This window comes from Vespa mandarinia, chromosome 12 (genome assembly GCF_050613455.1).
Source record: "Vespa mandarinia isolate Hongniang chromosome 12, ASM5061345v1, whole genome shotgun sequence".
Lineage (NCBI taxonomy): Eukaryota > Metazoa > Arthropoda > Insecta > Hymenoptera > Vespidae > Vespa > Vespa mandarinia.
Genome location: NC_140821.1, coordinates 3,757,501 through 3,777,500, shown reverse-complemented (window position 1 = coordinate 3,777,500; position 20,000 = coordinate 3,757,501). Strand labels below are relative to the sequence as shown.

The following is a 20,000-nucleotide window of genomic DNA, read 5'->3' as shown; positions in this document are numbered from 1 at the left end:
TCACTACAAGCTTTATAAATGACAAAGAAGAGAAAAAAATAAAACAAAACAAAAAAGAAAGAAAGAAAAACTAACAATAAGTTGTACGAAGAATGTGAGATATATTAATTTTTTTTTTTTTTTTAGATTTATTTATTTGTTTGTTCGTTTGTTTGTTTACTTACTTACTTACTTACTTATTCGTTTATTTCTATCTTTTTTGTTTTCAGGGTCCTGACTATGACGAAACTCTTGACTCAGCGAACCGAGCCGAACATGTGTCAAATCTTTTACGGCGTTGGGAGTTAGCAAGCGTAACGTGGTCGAGCGTGTCCGATCTGAATAACGCAACATTGTCCAATCAAAAGAATCGTAATTCCGGTTTGAGTACGTCGAAACAAAGTCTAAGTGCTAAGGATCGGGAGGGAATGAGAAATATAGTAGGTGGTAGGCCAGAGAGTGCACCGATATTTGTGAGAAATGCTAATCGTGTCGATGGCCTTCAGGAAAGTCATTGTCACTCACCTAATATGCCAAGGCACGTGTTAGAATCTATTACTCAAAGTCCAACTCAAAGTTTGAAAAATGTTACGCCGCCAGGAAGTTCACCGACCGGTGGTGGTTTGCGTTATCAGGATAGTTATAAGGAATGTAACGCTAATCAAATGCCAACTAAAGGTACAACAAAAATACATTACGGATCGCAGAATCCTGTAAACGGTGAATATGTCACACAGCAAGCTTTATATCGTGAACAATATCTTCAACAAACTGGAATTATTGTACCACCATCGCAATACTCTGGATCACAAGGTGGCAATGTACTCAGAAACAATCCATATGTTCAACAATTTCAGATCGGTAGTCCACAACATTTCTCTGTAACGAGAAAACGAGGCTTTAATGCCGCCCAAATGACGTGACCAGGATTGGCACGAACGACGAGATAAGACTGAATATAATTCGCAGGGAACTCTTCTTGTGAAAAGTTGAGAGCTAAGGGAAGAGAGAGTGAGAGCGAGAGAGAGAGAGAGAGAGAGAGAGAGAGAGAGAGAGAGAGAGAGAGAGAGAGAGAGAGAGAGAGAGAGAGAGAGGAGAATAGAGAGCAATTGGACATGGAAAGAAAGAAGAAAAAAGATGGAGAGAGAGAGAGAGAGAGGGAGATGGAGATGGAGAGAGAGAGATAGTGAAGGAAAAGATTGTAAGGAAGATCCGTAAAAATGGGTTGCTTCTGAAAAACTCGTAATCCTCAGCTCGCGTTATTCAACTTCTTATACTTTAGATTCCTCTGTCGATAAGAACTTTCCCATGATGTTTAAAAGAAAAATGGTGGAAGAAGATGAGGAGGATGAGAAAGAAAAGGAGTAAGAAGAGGAGGAGGAGGAGGGGGAGGAGGAGGTGATGATGGTGGAAGAAGAAGGTAATGGCCTAAGGATACAAAACTTGATTCGATCGACGATTGAAAGAAGAATAGAAGAAAAAAATAATACAAGAAAATAATCAGTGGAATATGGGGGAAAAAAGAAAGAAAGAAGAAAACAAAAAAAAAGAAGAGATCATACACACATCTTAAATAAAAAAGAATTCGCGTTGAGAGTGACTAAATAAAAGAGTGACTACCATTGATACTACTATACATCGTTAATAAAAGTGCCAAAATGCTCTAAATAAGCAATCTGAGAAAAATCGCGGGAACATAGTGAAAAGAAAAATCCCTCGGCGCGATATTATAATACTCTATCCTTCTCTCGTGATCGTGTATAATATGAAAAAATTGAAACAGGCGAAAGAGAGAGAGAGAGTGAGAGAGAGAGAAAACAAAAGAAAATACACAAAAAAAAATTAACAAAAACGAAAATAATAGAAAAAAAAAGAAATAAAAAAAAAAATCTTTTCGATGTGCGTACGATATTTGTCGTCCGTTACTTTTTTTCTCCTTTTTCTAATCGACAGGAAGCTTTTCTTCGTATCAAAATGTTATTAAAATGGATTTTCGAGAGAAGCAAAGCCTTTTTGTATTAATTTTAGTAGCGCGATATATCTTTTGGGATATACATATATACATATATACATATATATATATATATATATATATGTTGTATGTGTGCATGTATGATAAATCTGCATGAATATACGTATGAGAACAACAAGGAAGAGATATATCATGATGAGATCGTATAAATAAAGAGAGGGATAGAGTATGTGTGTGTGTGTGTGTGTGTGTGTGTGTGTGTGTGTGAGAGAGAGAGAGAGAGAGAGAGAGAGAGAGAGAAGAAAACGTATTATATTATAAAATCACTATACATATGTGTATATAATATACATAAATACATATACTTGTATGGATATATATATATATTATATACGTATATATATATATATATATATATATATATATATATATATATATATATAACTTAACGTGATGACTGTATATTTATATGTTGACCATGTTCAGAGTTAACGATATATATAGTTGATGATGAGAGTTTTATATTTCATGTTAAAATACGCTCTATATACTGTAGAAGAATCACAAAAAAAAACATACACATACATATACATATGCAACACAAACACCTAATCGAAATTGCTACATCACTGTCGAATTGTGATTATACGTTTTGTTCTGTTGAACAATTTTTTTTTACAAATAAAATTCATTATTTCACCCCGACTCCTATTTTTGTAAAATATTCTTCTTATATCGTTTTATTTGTTATATAAGCCATTTTTGAGATATTTGAAACGTTAAAAAAAAAAAAAAATAAAAAAAGAAAAAAAATAAATTTCAAAATCATTTTCAACTATTCAAGAATCGAGTTAGTAAGCGATGAGTAATGAGTGACATATTGCGGAAAAGAAATCCCTGTCATAATCCGATTTATTAAGAGATACTAATAGGATTTATGGTCTCCCAGAACTCTTACGATACAAATGTAATCGTATTTATACAATTAATATGTATATATATATATATATGTATATTTTGCTAATAACCTCGAAACGCATCATCCTCAAAATATTCTAATGAATTTTTAGACTAAATCCTAAATCTTCTTTTAAATCGTCCAGGACGCAATAAGATCAATAAGTATATATGTATGACATTTTTTTTTTTTCTTTGTCTTTACTGCCGTATTGTTCTACATGGAAATAATACTATTTTCTTTTTGTTTTCTCATTTTATTATTATTATTATTATTATTATTATTATTATTATTATTATTATTATTATTATTATTATTATTATTATTATTATTATTATTATTATTATTATTACTACTATTATTATTTATAATATTGAAATAATGACGAAAAAGGTTACATATATATTTATTAGTAAAATGATAACAAAATTCAAATTTTCGATAATTTGACCGCACGTGTCTGATTGGAAGATTCGAATGTGGCGCCAACTGGTCGTATTTCCATCGCAAGATGGCTACTACTGTCAAACGCAAGGTGCTGCATTGTGACAGAACTTAACGTTTTAAAATATTAAAAAAAAAAATCTCATATTATAGAAGTGGGTGATAATTTTTTTTTTTCATACCAATTGTGTATATAATTAAAATTAATCCCATTTATAAATAATAATAAGAACTTTTTGAATGTTTTGGGGCGTGGCTTTGTAATATTAGAAATCAACTGCTTTGAAGTTGTTTTCAATTTTTTTTTTATTTACTTTTTTTTTTATTTTTTTTTTTCGGTATTGACCGTTTAAATTAAGAACATATATTACATTGGGATAACACGTATAAATTAATATATTTAACATTGTTTATCCTTTTTCTAATGTATAATACGAATTAACATTTTTGAGGTTAACCGAAAGAAAATATTATTATCATTTTATTTAGAAATGTTTTGTTGTTATCTGTTTGTATTAATATGACGCATATTTAATATTTGTAGGATTAAGAATCAATTGAAGAAATCAATGTAGAAGACCGTTTGAAAGTTTGAAAATGTCATTGCAACAGGAGTAGAAGAAATTAGAAGCATACGTACTACAAGCATGGAGAAGAGAGGCAGTGCTGAACTCCTGAATGTAGAGCAAAACAACTCAAAAAATGCCAGTTCAGATTCCCTTAATTCAGACAGCAAAAGCAGTTCACTCAATTCAAAGATGGGTCAAGAATCGGTATTACATCTAATTATTCAATTAGCAAGAAACTTTTATAAGTATAATTCTTTTTTATCGGATTGATTTCATACGACACTAACTCAATTTTTGTTAGGAGAGTTGGGAAAAAGCATCCCATACGAAAAGCTTTTCTTCGAGTTCTACTTCTACAGATAATAACATTGTCTCTGCTTTGGAGGCAAAAAAAGACAATCAAGTAAAAGTGAGTCAGAAAATAACAAGTGGCTGTAGTTGAAATTGTTTTGCTCCTTTTCTTTTTTTCTTTTTTTTTTTTTTCTTTTTTTTTTCCTCCCCCATTTTTGTCACTTTATTTGTCTTCATTATGAACTGCTGTTGCTACCTTTCAGTTTCATCGAAGAGATTTATTTAATATCCCGATATAATTGTAAAAATCTTCTTCGTCGTCACTTTTACTTTTTATAGCACATTTTGATTTGAATGTATATTTGTAAATAGAAATCGTATGCATTGTAATAAATTAATATTCAATTATTTTAACACGTTAAAAAAATTGTTTCCAACAGAATTTATCAGGAAATGATACTGGTCCACCACTTTTAAATGGGGAACGAGTTCAAGGGATAGCCCATGAAGTGACATACTTATGTCCTTATTCGGGTCCAGCTATAGGAATTCTTAGTGTTACAAATTATAAACTTCACTTTCGTAGTGTAGACCGTGAAACGCCTTATGTCGTGGAAGTGCCCTTGGGTGTTGTCAGTAGAATCGAAAAAGTTGGTGGTGCATCAAGCAGAGGAGAAAATTCATATGGTATAGAAGTGTTTTGTAAAGACATGAGAAATCTTCGATTTGCCCATAAGCAAGAAAATCATTCTAGAAGAGATGTCTTTGAAAAACTTCAACAATATTCATTTCCGTTGTCGCATAAATTACCATTATTCGCATTTGAATATTCCGAAACATTTCCTGAGAATGGTTGGAACGTTTATGAGCCCATTGCCGAATTAAAACGAATGGTAATGGATTCTAATCAGTTTTGAAATCATTAATATTTTATTATAATTTGAAATAATATTTATAGATGATTAAATTTCAATTATAGGGTGTAAATAATGATATGTGGAAGATATCAAAGATTAATGACACTTATACATTAGCCGATAGTTATCCCGCTGTTTGGGCAGTACCTGCGGCTGCGACAGATGAAGATTTACAAGCATCGGCAGCTTTTAGAAGTAGAGGAAGATTGCCAGTACTTTCGTGGATTCATTCAGAAAGTCAGGCAACTATAACGCGTTGCGCACAGCCGTTAGTCGGCGTTGGTGGTAAAAGAAGTCGAGAGGATGAGAGGTACGTGCAGTTGATAATGGATGCCAATGCACAAAGCCATAAACTATTTATAATGGATGCTCGACCAATGCCTAATGCAATAGCGAATAAAGCGAAAGGTGGTGGTTATGAAAGTGAGGATGCTTATCAAAATGCTGAGCTTGTTTTTCTTGATATTCATAATATTCACGTTATGAGAGAGAGCCTAAGAAAATTAAAAGGTATTACTAATGTGATATTTAAATGATTTTTTCTTTTTTCTTTTTTTTTTTTTTTTTTCTCTTTTTCTTTCTATGTATATGTTAATACAACGATCCAGGTCACTTTAAATAAAATTAAATCTTATTATATAGAATTATGTTTTCCAACAATCGACGAAGGCAAATGGTTATCTGGTATAGAATCGACAATGTGGCTTAAACATATTAAATGTGTTCTCGCTGGTGCAGTTAGAATTGTGGATAAAGTAGAAAATCATAAGACTTCCGTACTTGTACACTGTTCGGATGGATGGGATCGAACAGCACAAGTAAATAATAATAATAATAATAATAATAATAATAATAATAATAATAATAATAATAATAATAATAATAATAATATAATATATCTTAATGATTATGAATTGTTATAAAATTTTTAATATATGTAAATATAATCTATCATATATTTTTTTTATTTTTATAGCTAACAGCTCTTGCCATGTTAATGTTGGATCCATATTACAGGACCATTAAAGGATTTGAAGTTCTCATAGAAAAGGAATGGCTTAGTTTCGGTCATAAATTTCAACAGGTAGTTCATATGCAAAAAAAAAAAAAGAAAAAAGAAAAAAGAAAAAAACATATATATATATATATATATATATATATATATATATATATATAATCATGTATATAAAAAAAATATATATATATATAATCATGTATATAAAAAAAATATATATATATATATACTTAAGTAATTTATTTTACATTTATTTAAAAATATGTATACATTTAAATAATAATTATTTTTCATAATCTTATGATCTCATTTCTTCAGAGGATTGGTCATGGCGATGAACACCATAGTGACGCTGATCGTTCTCCAGTATTTTTACAATTTATGGATTGCGTTTGGCAAATAACGCGACAATTTGTTAATGCATTTGAATTTAATGAGCATTTTTTAATTACCATCCTCGACCATCTTTACTCTTGCAGATTTGGCACGTTTTTATTCAGCAGGTATATATATATATATATATATGTATGTATGTATGTATGTAAGTATATAATAATCTGATAAATTAATCTTTATCTGATAAAACTAGAAATTTTCTCGTATAACAGCTTACATCTTAACTTCCTTTTTTTTTTTTCTTTTCTAATCGTTATCGATTATCATTTCTTCCTTCTCTTTTATTTTTCTCCTTTATTATGTCTTTCTTCTTCTTCTTCTTCTTTTTTTTTTTTTTTTTTTTAAGCGAACGCGAGAGAGTACAAGAACAGGTCAAACAAAGAACCGTATCGTTATGGTCCTACACCAATAGTCAATTATCCCTTTATCAAAATCCTCTTTACTTGGCTGGACCGAATTATCAACTCGTTCTAATGCCAATAGCAAGTATGAGGTATATCAAACCTTGGAAGGGTCTCTATTGTAGATGGAATCCGATTATGAGACAACAGGTTTGTAATTTTCTTTTTAATCGTATTAAATCGGCTTTGGTTAATGGAAAGAAAAAAAGAAAAAAAAAAAAAAAGAAAAAAAAAAAAGAAATAAAATAAAATAAAATAAAAAAGAAAGCATTTGTTTGTCCATTTCAGGATCCTGTTTATCAACGAACGAGAGAACTTCTAGTCTTGAAAGAGCAGCTTGAGAAACAACTTGAGGAAGGTCGTCGTGAACAAGCTTCTCGAGCTAATCGATCTCATACCTCGCCTGCACCTCCTAGGATACATTCCCCGGTTCACTCATAGCACGGCGAGGATGTATTATCGTTTAATGATCTGTAGTTTCTTTCTTTCTTACTTCTTTTTTTTTTTTTTTTTTTTTTTTTAATTATTATTATTATTATTATTATTATTATTATTATTATGATTATAAATGTGCCCTACGCTTATCTATCTCTTTTAAGTCAGTGTACAAGATATTTTTATTGAACTCGCTTCGTTGTGTACAAAATGTTAGACACGAAATAAAAGAAGTTTATAAATCATCGAAAAGAAAAACGAAAAAAAGAAAAGAAAAAAAAAAAGAAAAAAAAAAAAAGAAAAAACCGAGATATACATATATGTGGAGTTAGATCATTCGATCGATTATAATTCGTATTAATTGCGCGATTATCAGTGTGTAATGTAAAAAAGGAATGCATTAAATCGCATAAAGAATGGAAAACAAAAATGAGAGAGAGGGAGAGAGAGAGAAGGGGGGAGAGAGAGAGAGAGAGAGAAAAGAAAACCAAACACATTTTTTTTTCCAATAAATTACAAAAGAACATCAAAAAAAAACATTGTGCAATTCAATTAATGAATGTAAATATATCCATGGAAGGAGATCAAAGATTGATCATTTTTTCGTATTGGCGTCAAAATTAAAAACTTGTTTTAACAACAGGATGAATGGCATTTCGAACATTATCGAAAATATGTAAGCGCATATGTAAGTGCTCACAAAGTTTCCAAACATTAATATTATCTGAAAGAGGATATGAACGAAAAAAAAAAAAAAAGAAAAAAAAAAAAGAAAAAAGAAAAGAAAAGGAAAAAAAGAAAAAATTAATTAACATTATTATCTGAAATATAATTAATAATAAAAAGAGAAATTTTAATTGATTGGATAAACTTACGTTCGGTATTAAATCAATGTGATTAACATTTTCGCTGTTTAAGTAAATGGAATTGGTAACAATAGGATTTAATAGATAGACACAGTAAGATAATTTACTGAATGGTATCCAACTTTTTAACGAAAGAATCTTGGTGATAATACCTAAAATAAAAATTTCTCAATTAGATAAGAATTATTTAGAAAGAAAGAAAGGAAGAAAAAAAGAAAAAAAGGGAATCAACGTCGACCTAATGCAATTTGATTTTGTTCATTGATATTTACATACCTCCGTGATTCGTGACACAGGCAATTACAAGCCATGCCAAGCCAATTGCCCAAGCTGTTCTAGCAAAGGCAACATAAATGGCAGCACTTATAACCGATATTCTTTTTTCCCATAATCCAAAAAGTACTAATATATTGCAGGTACTACTAAGTATCCAGAATAATATGATAGTTCTCTAAAGATCATTTTAATCATTATGAAATTATCAAGTCAACTTTTAATTCTCAATTATTTTAATATAAAATTATTATAAATAAGATTTTTTTTGTTCTTTTTTTTTCTTTTTTTTTTTTTTTTTTTATTTTTATTTGTATTTTTTCTTTACCCTTTTCCATCGTAATTCTTTGTTCAATTTGATAACGATATAACCGGTGATTATACCCACTATATGAGGTCCTATCCTAACCCACGGTGGATCGTACAGTACATTTAAATTACGGTACTGTTCATCCAATCTATAAAATCAATCTCAAACATCAATGATGATTATAATATGTGTATATTAATCTAACGTATTTAATTTTTCAATTACTTACGTAGGAACGTAATTGTGAATATGTGATATGTAGCCGGTTATGATTATCGATGCGATAAACAATAGACTTAGTAAACAGGCGGCCACGTTGAAGTACCTGCCATAATTGAATGTTTTTAATTATCAAACGTTTACGATTGGAAAAAAAATTTCAATTGGAATATATGGAATTAAAATAATTGATTTACCTGGATGATAATATTAACAGGAATGTAGTTATCATAAAAAATTGCATATCATTTGCCAAATACCAACTCCAAGACATGCACTGTAAATATCATATTATCGTTAAAATAATTTTAATACAATTAAACATTATTTGAAAAACGATAATATTTATATTATTTATAAAAGGAAATATTCTTACCATGTTGTTTCTATCAAACAAATTTTGAATATAAAGTATATTCCTCCACCAATATTTTGGACAGACATCGTATGAACGTTCTGTCATATAAAACTGCGAGGTATAACTGTACCACAATGAAGTTATTTCAAATATTCCCATTGTAATCATATAAGACGGTGTAAATCTAAATTAGAAAACAAAATTTTTATAAGTAATTATATATTTCTAATTATATTCGTTAACATGTAACCTACCTACCTGATAAATCTTTTTAGGATATTCATGAAGTAATATTTAATCATATACTTCAATGGCCGATGTTTATTCCTTTCTTGTTCTTTATTTAAATACGAATAAGTTATGAGAAAACCACTGAGAAAAAGAAATGTATCTACCGATAATGACGCATTAGTCATCACTTGAACAACCAAAGATTCTGATTTTCTAAAGGCTATTACTTTATTGTCTATAATTAAAGTAAATCAAATGAAATTTTAAGAAATTAATTATTATTATATATTATATAAAGTTTTGATTATAATGTGTTATTAATTTACCGATATAATCATTGATGTAATATATCGTGTGTCCTATAATGATCCATAACATCGTTAGAAATTTCAAACCGTTTATAATCAGTATAGAATTATCATTCAGTTTTGTATTAAATATTTTCTTCGTGTTCGAGTAAATGGAAAAAGCCAGAAATACTTTACTAATAGAATTTTGAAATTTTAATGTTATCGGCTTATCCTCAGGATCCATGTTTGATTGTTTATTATCTAAATAATTTTATCAAATATTATATATACATATAAATATATATATATATATATATATATATATATATACACGTTCATTTTATGATCTATATTATTGAATGATCATACCGATTGTTTTGTCTTGAGAAGAAAGAGTATTTTCATAAATTTGAAGAAGCTTAGCGTGCCTTTTTAAACGTTTTTGATATATCACAATGTCATAGGTCGTTCCTATTAGCATTAACAACCACGTAAGTATTGATATACACCTAAAGGAGAAATAGACAAATCAATTTGTTATACTCGGTTAACGTAACGCACGTAAATCTTTTATGCTCTTTGACATACATGACTGATATGAATGTTTTACTCGAGAACCATTGATAATCGTTAATTAGATTTTTTACTTCGAGCAGTTTAAGATCAATCGAATATAGGTCACTTATAATAAGAATTCTATTTCTTACAACTTTTTCAAGAAGAATGTATAATTGATCATTTGAACAGGTAGCCGGTAAACACATTCCTAGTGTTACCAAATCCTATAAAAAAAGAAACAAGATAAAAAAAAAAACAAGAAGTGAAAATAATAAAAACATTTATGTTAATCAGTATTACTAAGATCGTGTTCATTTATTTAATAGATACTCACTTCGTTATGTACTCTAATGTGATATTGCAAAGTGCTATTGTGCCTGAAATATGCGACGAAATATTTGATTTTGTACGGTGGAAATTCATCTTCGACGTGACGATATCTCGAATTATTTATTAGTTCATTTTCTTTAATTGTTAACGGAATTCTATTGTTCGTATCTTCGCATTGACTTTGTTTACCAAGCCAATAATTATTTCCATAGAAAAATCCGGACATTGGTTCGCCACTTGAATCGATTACTTGATCAAAAAATAAAACAAAAAAAAAAGAAACAAATTTAATGAATTAATTCCATGATCCCATTAGATTTATATACTTTCTATATTATTTATATATAATATATATGCCCCTAAAAGTGAGCAACCGTACTTATCGACGAAGTATAAAGTGATTGTCTAATGTAAGGTGTTAAAATCCTTTAATTTTTTTACTTTTTTAAAATAATCGTTTATGATATATAAATTCTTTTTTTTTTTTTTTCTTTTTTCAAGGATTCTAATTAATAATTAAATTATATAATAAAAAATATTTTATTTACGATCATCGTTTAAGAATGTAACATTTGAAGATGTATAGCTAGATTTATGTAAATTAAAATAAAATATAAATTAGAATTATCACGGAAAAATGTTCTTTTAAGTAATTCAAAATATTAGATATTAAGCAACGCTAAAAAAAAAAAAAAATATATATATATATATATATATATGAAATGTAGATTATCTAATTTATCGATTACAGTATTTTAGAATGTTAAAAACTTTTGATTTGTGTAATCATAAAAGTAAGTTGTACGATATTCTCAGAAACTTGTTTATCTCGAAAACATATTCATCTCGGAAAGACGTTCACCTTGAATATTATAAAAAATGAATATAAATTATCGTCATTAAATGTTTAAGATTAATTCTAATTAGATTGGAAAATTTTCTAATAATTTATCGATTTAATAACAAAAAAAAGGGTAAAAATTCTTATTGATTTATATTACTGATGAACGAAAAGATCATGCTGTTTTAATTAATAACAAATTAAATGGTGCAGGAATTAAATAAAAAGGAAAGATTAAGAAACACTAATTTCCCAATATTTTAAAATATTTTACGATCCTTTCGAAGCATCGAAAAAAAATTCGAAAAAAACAGACAAAATTTAATGTACCATTTGCATATATATATATATATATATATATTCATCCAAAATGATTCTGTTAATAATTATTAATAAGTCATTATTTTAATGAGTAAATATAATCAATGTTGAAAAATATAACGATGATATAATATTAATATTAGTTATGGCAATGTTAATTCTTTTTGAAAATATTTATTAATTATTAATGAAAATGCATTTTATTATCTGATTATCTTTATATATATATATATATATATATATATATATATATAATATTAATAATATTATATATATTATAGATATTAATATTAAATATACATTATATATATTATATAAAAATTAATAAGTAAATTGAGGATGAATCTATGAATAAAACGAAGGCCAAAAAAAAAATTTTTCAGATGTAAATAGATGTAGCAAGCCGATACTTATATTCTCAACTATGAGTTTAAGGAATCATTTGGTGAGAGTTGTTTGACAAGACTTCCCGACCTGTAGCTTAACTCGTGTATTCACATGTGTATACAAGTACGACCGACAGTGTGTGTAACAATATGACTTTCGTTGGAATCCTTCGAGACAACTTGTTATCAAATACGTCTAAGAGCCAATTTGTGGTGTCTCCGTTCTTTTCAGTGTAAATTCTTTTTTTTTTTTCTTTTTTTCTCTCTCTCTCTCTCTCTCTTTCTTTCTCTTTCTCTCTTTCCTTATTTTTTTTTCGTCTTTTTCTTCTTTTTCTTTGTATTTTTTTTTTTTTTTTTTTTTTTTTAGTTTTAATCTCGCAAAGGAAACAACTGCATAGAAAGAATGAAGAAAAAAGAAGGAAAAGGAAAAGGAAAGCAAAAGGAAAAGTAACAGGAAAAGGAAAAGAAAAAAGAAAAAAAATTCTCTCAATCATTGATCCCTCTCTCTCTCTCTCTCTCTCTTTCTCTCTTTCTCGTTGACGATATTTAGAGACCATAGAAATGTAACGACATAAATTTAAAAGTGATTTCGTAAAATGAACGAACCGGGTTCATGTATATCGTAATCGGAATGTAATAGTTTCACTAAGGAAACTTGCAGAATGAACTCTAACTTGTTCATTTTATCATTCGATGTCGTTTGAACGTTCCTCGAATCTCTTTTTCATTTTTTCCTTTTCTCTTAAGTTATTTATATCTTAATTTATTTATTTATTTGTTCCATTTACTTTCGTCCTTTTTCTTTCCTTCTCTTTTTTCTTTTCTTCCTTTTTTTTTTTTCTTTCATTGATCGCAAAATCGAAATGCCAACATTTCTCTTTTAATACGACTGACATATTTGTAGGCGTTATTTCATTTTTTCATTTTCCTTTTTTCTTTTTTTTTTCTTTTTTTTTTTCAATGTGTAAATAATCCTTTAAAGAGTATGCACTTATAAGAAAAAAAAAAAAGAAACAAGTAATTTTAAAGAAATTTGAAAGATCATCCGGTAAGGTGTTTTTCATAAAAAAAAAAAAAGAAAAAGAAAAAAAAATGAACGAAAACGAAAAGAAATAAATAAAATAAAGAGAGAAAGAGAAAGAGAGAGAGAGAGAGAGAGAGAGAGAGAGAGACAGAGAAATAATAAAATATCGAAACAAAAGGTCAATGATGGAATTTTATTGGATATTTATCGTAAATATTACCTACCTTTTAAGCTCCATAATGTTCGCCGATCGATAGCATCTCGTAAATTTATCAACTCCTTGGCACACGTCGTTGAATTAAGAAAATGTGCATTTGAGAGCATAGCATAGACCGGCAACGTACGTTCCATTATCGTTTTTATGTCCGTGGCTAAGGTATAATGAAATAAGAGAAAGGATTCACCGAGAAAAATGAACAAGAGTAATCTTGAACATGTCATCTTGATTCTATTCCTTTGATAATTGTTTTATATACTTCCTTCTCTTCCTTCTTTCTCCTCTTCCACTTTTTCTTCTATTTTCTTTTATTTTTTCTTTAATTTCTTTCTTTTTTCCTTTCTTTTACTATTCTATATATATATATATATCAAATAAGATAATGCTCGTTCAAAGATAAGAACATTCGAAATTTACAAAAGTACACTTATTTCTTCCAATATTACTTTTACTACTTTTTCTTTTTTCTTCCACTTGTTCTTTGTCTTTGTTTTAATCTTTATTATTTTTCTCTTCTCCGTGTTATATTTCTATATGGATTTTCTTTATTTCACGCTACTCTCGATTTTGGCCGTCGAAAAAAATTTGATCATCGAGAAAGGTAAAAAGGATAAAAAATAAAATGGAATGAAAAATTTGTCCTCAGACGATTTGCGAGGACTATTTCCTCTTTTTAAGTTTTTTTGATTTAAAAAAAAAAAAAAAAAAAAAAAAAAGAAGAAGAAAGGGGGGGCAGAAAAGACGAAAAAAGAACAAAAAAAGCAAGGAAAGTTAACGAACGTGATTATTTTTTTTCTTTTTTTTTTTTTTTTTTTCGAAGGAAATAAGAAATTTGTAATTATTTTCGATAACGATAAATAGGTCTTGTTTTATCCTTAGAAGAAAATATATGAGAGATATATTAAAAATATATAATGTAGGAGAAAATTTGACGAGATAGACACAAAGAAATAGAGAAAGAGAAAGAGAGAGAGAGAGAGAGAAAGAAAAGAAAAAGAAAAGAAAAGAAAAAGAAAAGAAAAGAAAAGAAAAGAAAAGAAAAAATGAACAATAATAGTAAGGACAATAAAGAAAATGAGATTATGTTCGAAATTGATAAAACACGATGAACTAACGTGAGAGAACTAAGTACACTCGATGAAAACTCATCGCAGAAGGCAATTGAAAAGGAACGAAGTCTTTAACTGTGTGTTGAGGAGTATTTTCTTAACTTTCCCCACTACCTTTCATTATTACCATCACCACTATCACCATCGCTACCACCTCCATCACTATAACTATCACCACCATCACCATCGCCACCACCACTACTACTACTACTACTTCTACTACTCTACTACTACTGCTATTACTTCTACTACTCTACTACTACTACTACTACTATTAAACTACTATTATTACTACTACTAATATTATCAATCTTTATTATCATGCGATAATACGATGCCACAGGAATGCGATTATTCTATATAATCGTTCAATCTTTGTATTTTTCGTTATCCTATTTTTTTTTTATGCATGCATTTCTACGAATAGTTTCACATCATTAATGTCGTCATGTAATGTTGTCGTTCTATTTTCGAGCATTAAAAAATAATTAAATGAAAAATACAAATAAAGAAATAGAAAGAAAGAAAAAAAGAAAAAAGTAAGAAGAAAGGAAGAAAGAGAAAAAGAAAGTCAACAATATGGATGATCTATAATGTAAACGTTATGTATTATTTGTTGAATGAAAAAAACTTGATATAAGGAAAATATTTATTCAATACGGACGTTTAATCGAAGTTGACTTTTTTACGGAATTTATGGAAATGTACTTTTGTCGTCAACGACCTCGATCACCGATCGAGAAACTTTATATAGTGAGACACGACTTCCGGAAGTTATTTTTTATATGGAAATAGTATAGCGAAAGTTTCGAGAAAGATAGAGATAGAAAGAGAGAGAGAGAGAAAGAGAGAGAGAGAGAGAGAGAAAAAGAAAGAAATATTTATTATATAGGATTAACCAGGAAAACGTGAGTAAATTATTTTTGTTGTTAAATGCGTTAGATCAGACATTTTTATATGTGATAATATGATTCCTAGAGTATTATGGTATCTTTGGAATATATTTTTTAAAAAATTAAATTCGATGAAGAAATAATTTGTTATTTATAATAAACATGTAATAAATTCGAAAAAATAATTTGATTTGCACGTACTTTGTAAGATATTGATTTAAAATGATTATGATACATTTTTTGTCTTTTTCTTTTTCAAGGATCTCTCAAAAGTCTCATTTGACATCATTCGACATCATTTTTTTTTTCTTATTCCTTTTTTCTTTCTCTTCTTTTATTTTCTTTTTTTTTTTTTTTTTTTTCTTTTTCTTTTATTGTATTGACAAAGCTATAATTTTTATTTCTTCAAATATCGTAGAAAATATATTTCGATTAAAAAAAATCATATTAATAAATTATAATAAATTTGCTTGAACTATTATATAAGTGTTGGGGTCGATTAAAGTATTATTTTTAATGTATTCGAATTGATTGCATAATCAATAATCAACAACGATTTCAATAAATGCTAATATAATTAGATTCGTTTTGTTTAAATGTAGAAATAAATGTTAACAAATTATATACAGCAAATTAAATCTAAATGGATTAAATAATAAATCAATAATTACATAATACATATATTTTTGTTACTTATCCGATATATAATATTGTTATTTATTATATTATAAATTCTACAAATAATCGAATAAATAATTAAATAAAAAAAAATCTTATCAATTTAATATGTTAATTTGATAATTTAATATGATGATCGATGACCAATGATTGTTAAATATTAAAGAATGCTTAGAAAATAAAGAGATGATTAAAAAAAAAAGAAAAAAATTAAGAAAAAGAAATATATATATATATATATATATATATATACACATATAATACATGTAACATGTGTACATGAAATATATACACCTTTTTGTTTTTTATGATATTTTGTATAATTATTTTCATAAAAAAAAAAAAAAAAAAATATATATATATATATATTGGTTAAAAGACTTCCTTATCGTTTATGTTTATGGAAATTTTTTGATGATCATATTGTTTAAGTTAGAAATAATAATTTCTATATAATAAGCGGCTAAGAACTCGTACCTATATTTACTTTGACTCGAGAAAAGCAATTACCTTTTAAACGAAAGATATCCGATCATCTTCTCTGTCTAAAACAACAAATTATTCCTTCATCGAATTTAATCTTCGAAAGATACGCTCCAACTTATTTTACTTTTGTTTCTTTCAATATTTTTAAACATCGAGTAGGAGATCTTTCCTATCGATGTATTTGGCAAATTTATGTTTCGATCGTTTTATTAAAATATTTCCCATATTCGTTCGATCTTAAACAATTTTTTCTTTTGTTTTTATTTTCGTTTTATTTTATTTTATTTTTTTTTTCTTTTTTTTTTTTTTTCAATCGTCAGATTGATTTAATTATTAAAAAAATTTCTGGAAGAAACATCGAGTTCGTTCTTTTCTCTTTTTTTGCTTTTAATTATTTTTTTTTTAATTCAATTATTAAATTATTTTTCAATTATCATCATTATTATTATTATTATTATTATTATTATTATTTATTATTTATTATTTACTATTTATTACAATGTATTTTTTAAATGAAGCAATAAAATTGATGATAATATTCAACTTCTTTTCTTTCATATTGATATAATATTCTTTCCGAAGGTCTGACAATGAAAAAATAAACTCTATATATATATATATATATGTATATATATAATATATATGTATATGTACAATGTTTGTTTTTAATCTAGTCATATGCTTTATTCTTGAGAAAGAACTTGGTTTTTTCGAAATGTTAAAAAAAAAGGAAAGAAAAAGAAGAAGAAGAAGAAGACGAAAAAAAATTAAGAAATTGAGAAAAAAACAAAGAAAAAGAAAAATTGATGGTAAGTTAATATCATCCTATATAACATTTATAATGTATGATTATAATGTGTGATTTATAATGTGTGATTATAAATTAATCGAGAAAGAACAATCGGACAATTTCTTTGAATACTTTAGATATCTTTTTTTATCGTTTATTGAAAAAAAAAAAAAAAAAAAAAAAAAAAAAAAAAAAAAAGAAAAGAAAAAGAAAAAAAAGGAAGAAAAGAAAATTTCGTAGGAGGAAATAATATTAAGACGGGAAGAAGAAAAGAAAAGGAAAGGAAAAGAAATTGCAATTTCGCATTTAATTAATGCAAAATGAAAATAATTAACGTGACATAACCAATAAAGATATTACGTGAGTCTTATAACATAATATTAAATTTATATCTAGTTATATAATATGAAAAAAATAAAAAAATAAAAAAAAATAAAAATACCAAAATAAATTATGTATATACGTAATATTAAATAAGATGAAATATGAAATAATGATGTCACACGATTAATATTCTTTTTGCAACGTGTCTATCACGTTAAATAAAATATTTTATCTCTTTCTATTATATCTTATTAATACCTTTTTCCTCTCTCTCTCTCTCTCTCTCTCGTAATAACTTATTTAAAATACTTTCGATTGATTCACGATTTAAATAGGATCGTAATTACGTAAATGATAAAGATATTATGTTTCGGCGCATTTTCTTTACGTTATAATTTTCATCTTTGATTGACGCCAGGTCAATTATTAATTAAAAGAAAAATAAATCATGATTATTTAATTTCCTATTACGAATTGATGATTTTTCTTTTTCTTTCTTTCTTTCCCACCTCCCCCCCCCCCCAACCCTCCACTCCACCAATCTCCACCTTTCATATATCGATCTAATAACCGTTCGACGTTACCTTTTTAGCTGATGAACTTTGACAGTATTCATATTTTGATTTAGGATTTTTGTCGCGTATGAACTTTTTCAATGGATAGTGACGAAAAAAATTGAACGTGAAAGACGAAAAAGAAGAAGAAAAAGAAGAAGAAAAAGAAGAAGAAAAAGAAGAAGAAAAAGAAGAAGAAAAAGAAGAAGAAAAAGAAGAAGAAGAAGAAGAAGAAAAAGAAGAAGAAGAAGAAGAAAAAGAAAAAGTACGAACAAAGAGAAACAAACGAGAGAGAGAAAAAAAAAGAGAAGTAAAACATAAAAGAAGAATATAAATTAACTTGAACCAAGTTGAATGTAAAGAATGAATAATTCATAAATTGTAAAAGAGTATGACACGGTACGTGTTCAAAGATTAATTATGCTCGATACACAATTGCTGTCGTAAAATTGCGTCAAGCCGGTACTTCGCACTGTATTTTCTATGTCGAATAAAAAAAAAAAAAAAGAAGAAAAAGAGAGAAAGAGAGAGAGAGAGAGAGAGAGAGAGAGAGAGAGAGAGAGAGAAAGAAAGAATTCGTATAGGAAATTTAAGAAAAATTTATTAGTAGTGTCCACATCGATTCTAAGAAACTATTCGACCTGTGTAATGGTCGTATTAAGTTCTCGAATTATCTCTATTTTCTTTTCCATATTTTATGTATTTTCTATGGTTTTTAAGTAACCGTGCGATGCGTTAATAGATTTAAACCATTTAACATTCCTATATGAAATATTCTTGTTTCTTTCTTTTTTTTTTTCTTTCCTGGATAGAGTCATATAAAAAAGAAAATAAAAAAAAAAGAAAGTGAAATTTATTAGCAACGAAGAACGTAGTGTGTTGAGGATTATTTTTTTTTTTTTCTTTTTAATTGCATAAAAATGAATTATTGTTTTACCATTAATTCTCTCTCTCTCTCTTTCTGTGTGTGTGTGTGTCTGTGTGTGTATTTGTCTGTATGTACAGATTAAACGAGCTAATATTTTTTCCTTAGGAACTGTTCTTATTTGTTAAGATGACGAAAGACTATTAATGAAATTTATCAATATTTATCGATATTCTCTAAGAAAGAAAGAAAAGAAAAAAAAGAAAATACAAAAAAAGAGAAAAAAAAAAGAATAAAGGTAAGAAAAAAAAAAAGAAGAGGAAAACGTTCTACACAATCGTTATCACATAATTTATATTATTTAAAATGAATTAATCATTTCTAATAGAAATATTATTTTATTAAATAATGTCCGATAATAAATATTAATAGAGCGAGAAAACTTTTGAACGATTAAAAGTTTGATTAAGCAATTTAAAAAAAAAAAAAAGAAGAAGAAAAAAAGAAAAACGGAAGAAAAAAAAAATAACGTGTATTTTTAAACTGTTCATAAAAATTGATAGACTTTTATCGTAACGTAAATATAAATCTAAATATTTTAATTTCTCTTGTTCTATAACATCATGTAGGATAATCAATAAAAAAATCAATGTGTCATACTGAAAAAAAAAAATATATATATATATATATATATATATAT

At 27.2% G+C, this 20,000-nt stretch overlaps 3 protein-coding genes across 8 annotated transcripts in view; 2 read left to right on the top strand and 1 right to left on the bottom strand.

The window, feature by feature from the left end:
• The window catches only part of tow (target of wingless), a 38,381-nt gene extending 36,818 nt beyond the window's left edge, over positions 1–1,563 (top strand). For both annotated transcript variants that reach the window (XM_085660502.1, XM_035883969.2), the window contains one exon: positions 210–1,563. In XM_085660502.1, the coding sequence (XP_085516628.1) occupies positions 210–902 (693 nt within the window). In that variant the 3' untranslated portion in view covers positions 903–1,563. The remainder of the gene's footprint in view (positions 1–209) is intronic.
• Positions 1,564–3,342: 1,779 nt separating this feature from the next.
• On the top strand, positions 3,343–7,740 carry mtm (phosphatidylinositol-3-phosphate phosphatase). Of its 5 annotated transcripts, none has more exons than XM_035883962.2 (10): positions 3,343–3,444; positions 3,898–4,126; positions 4,224–4,331; positions 4,654–5,106; positions 5,193–5,640; positions 5,773–5,948; positions 6,107–6,214; positions 6,464–6,648; positions 6,888–7,092; positions 7,231–7,740. In XM_035883962.2, the coding sequence occupies exons 2-10, from the start codon at positions 4,001–4,003 to the stop codon at positions 7,381–7,383; spliced, it is 1,962 nt and encodes a 653-aa protein (XP_035739855.1). In that variant the 5' UTR covers positions 3,343–3,444; positions 3,898–4,000; the 3' UTR covers positions 7,384–7,740. The 5 variants fall into 5 exon arrangements, with proteins under 5 accessions (XP_035739855.1, XP_035739854.1, XP_035739859.1 ...); XM_035883961.2 differs by having other exon boundaries at positions 3,370–3,508; XM_035883963.2 differs by lacking the exon at positions 3,343–3,444 and adding an exon at positions 3,677–3,805.
• A 114-nt stretch (positions 7,741–7,854) lies between these two features.
• Positions 7,855–14,345, bottom strand: LOC118449441 (nose resistant to fluoxetine protein 6). The gene is made up of 13 exons (XM_035883960.2): positions 13,609–14,345; positions 10,817–11,061; positions 10,513–10,706; positions 10,294–10,433; positions 9,961–10,185; positions 9,662–9,869; positions 9,422–9,587; positions 9,243–9,322; positions 9,056–9,151; positions 8,845–8,974; positions 8,520–8,694; positions 8,253–8,395; positions 7,855–8,101 (listed from the first exon to the last, which is right to left on the bottom strand). The coding sequence occupies exons 1-13, from the start codon at positions 13,823–13,825 to the stop codon at positions 7,973–7,975; spliced, it is 2,148 nt and encodes a 715-aa protein (XP_035739853.1). The 5' UTR covers positions 13,826–14,345; the 3' UTR covers positions 7,855–7,972.
• Positions 14,346–20,000: the final 5,655 nt, after the last annotated feature.

Bases quoted from the DNA above. Each gene is read 5' to 3' on its own strand.
- LOC118449441 (XM_035883960.2), bottom strand. From the start codon at position 13,825: ATGACATGTTCAAGATTACTCTTGTTCATTTTTCTCGGTGAATCCTTT. The intron at 10,186-10,293 runs GTATGATCATTC...AAAATTATTTAG, and splicing joins TTCTCAAGACAAAACAATCG to ATAATAAACAATCAAACATG. The intron at 8,396-8,519 runs GTATGTAAATAT...TTTTTATTTTAG, and splicing joins CTGTGTCACGAATCACGGAG to GTATTATCACCAAGATTCTT.
- mtm (XM_035883962.2), top strand. From the start codon at position 4,001: ATGGAGAAGAGAGGCAGTGCTGAACTCCTGAATGTAGAGCAAAACAAC. The intron at 5,641-5,772 runs GTATTACTAATG...CTTATTATATAG, and splicing joins GAGCCTAAGAAAATTAAAAG to AATTATGTTTTCCAACAATC. The intron at 7,093-7,230 runs GTTTGTAATTTT...TGTCCATTTCAG, and splicing joins ATCCGATTATGAGACAACAG to GATCCTGTTTATCAACGAAC.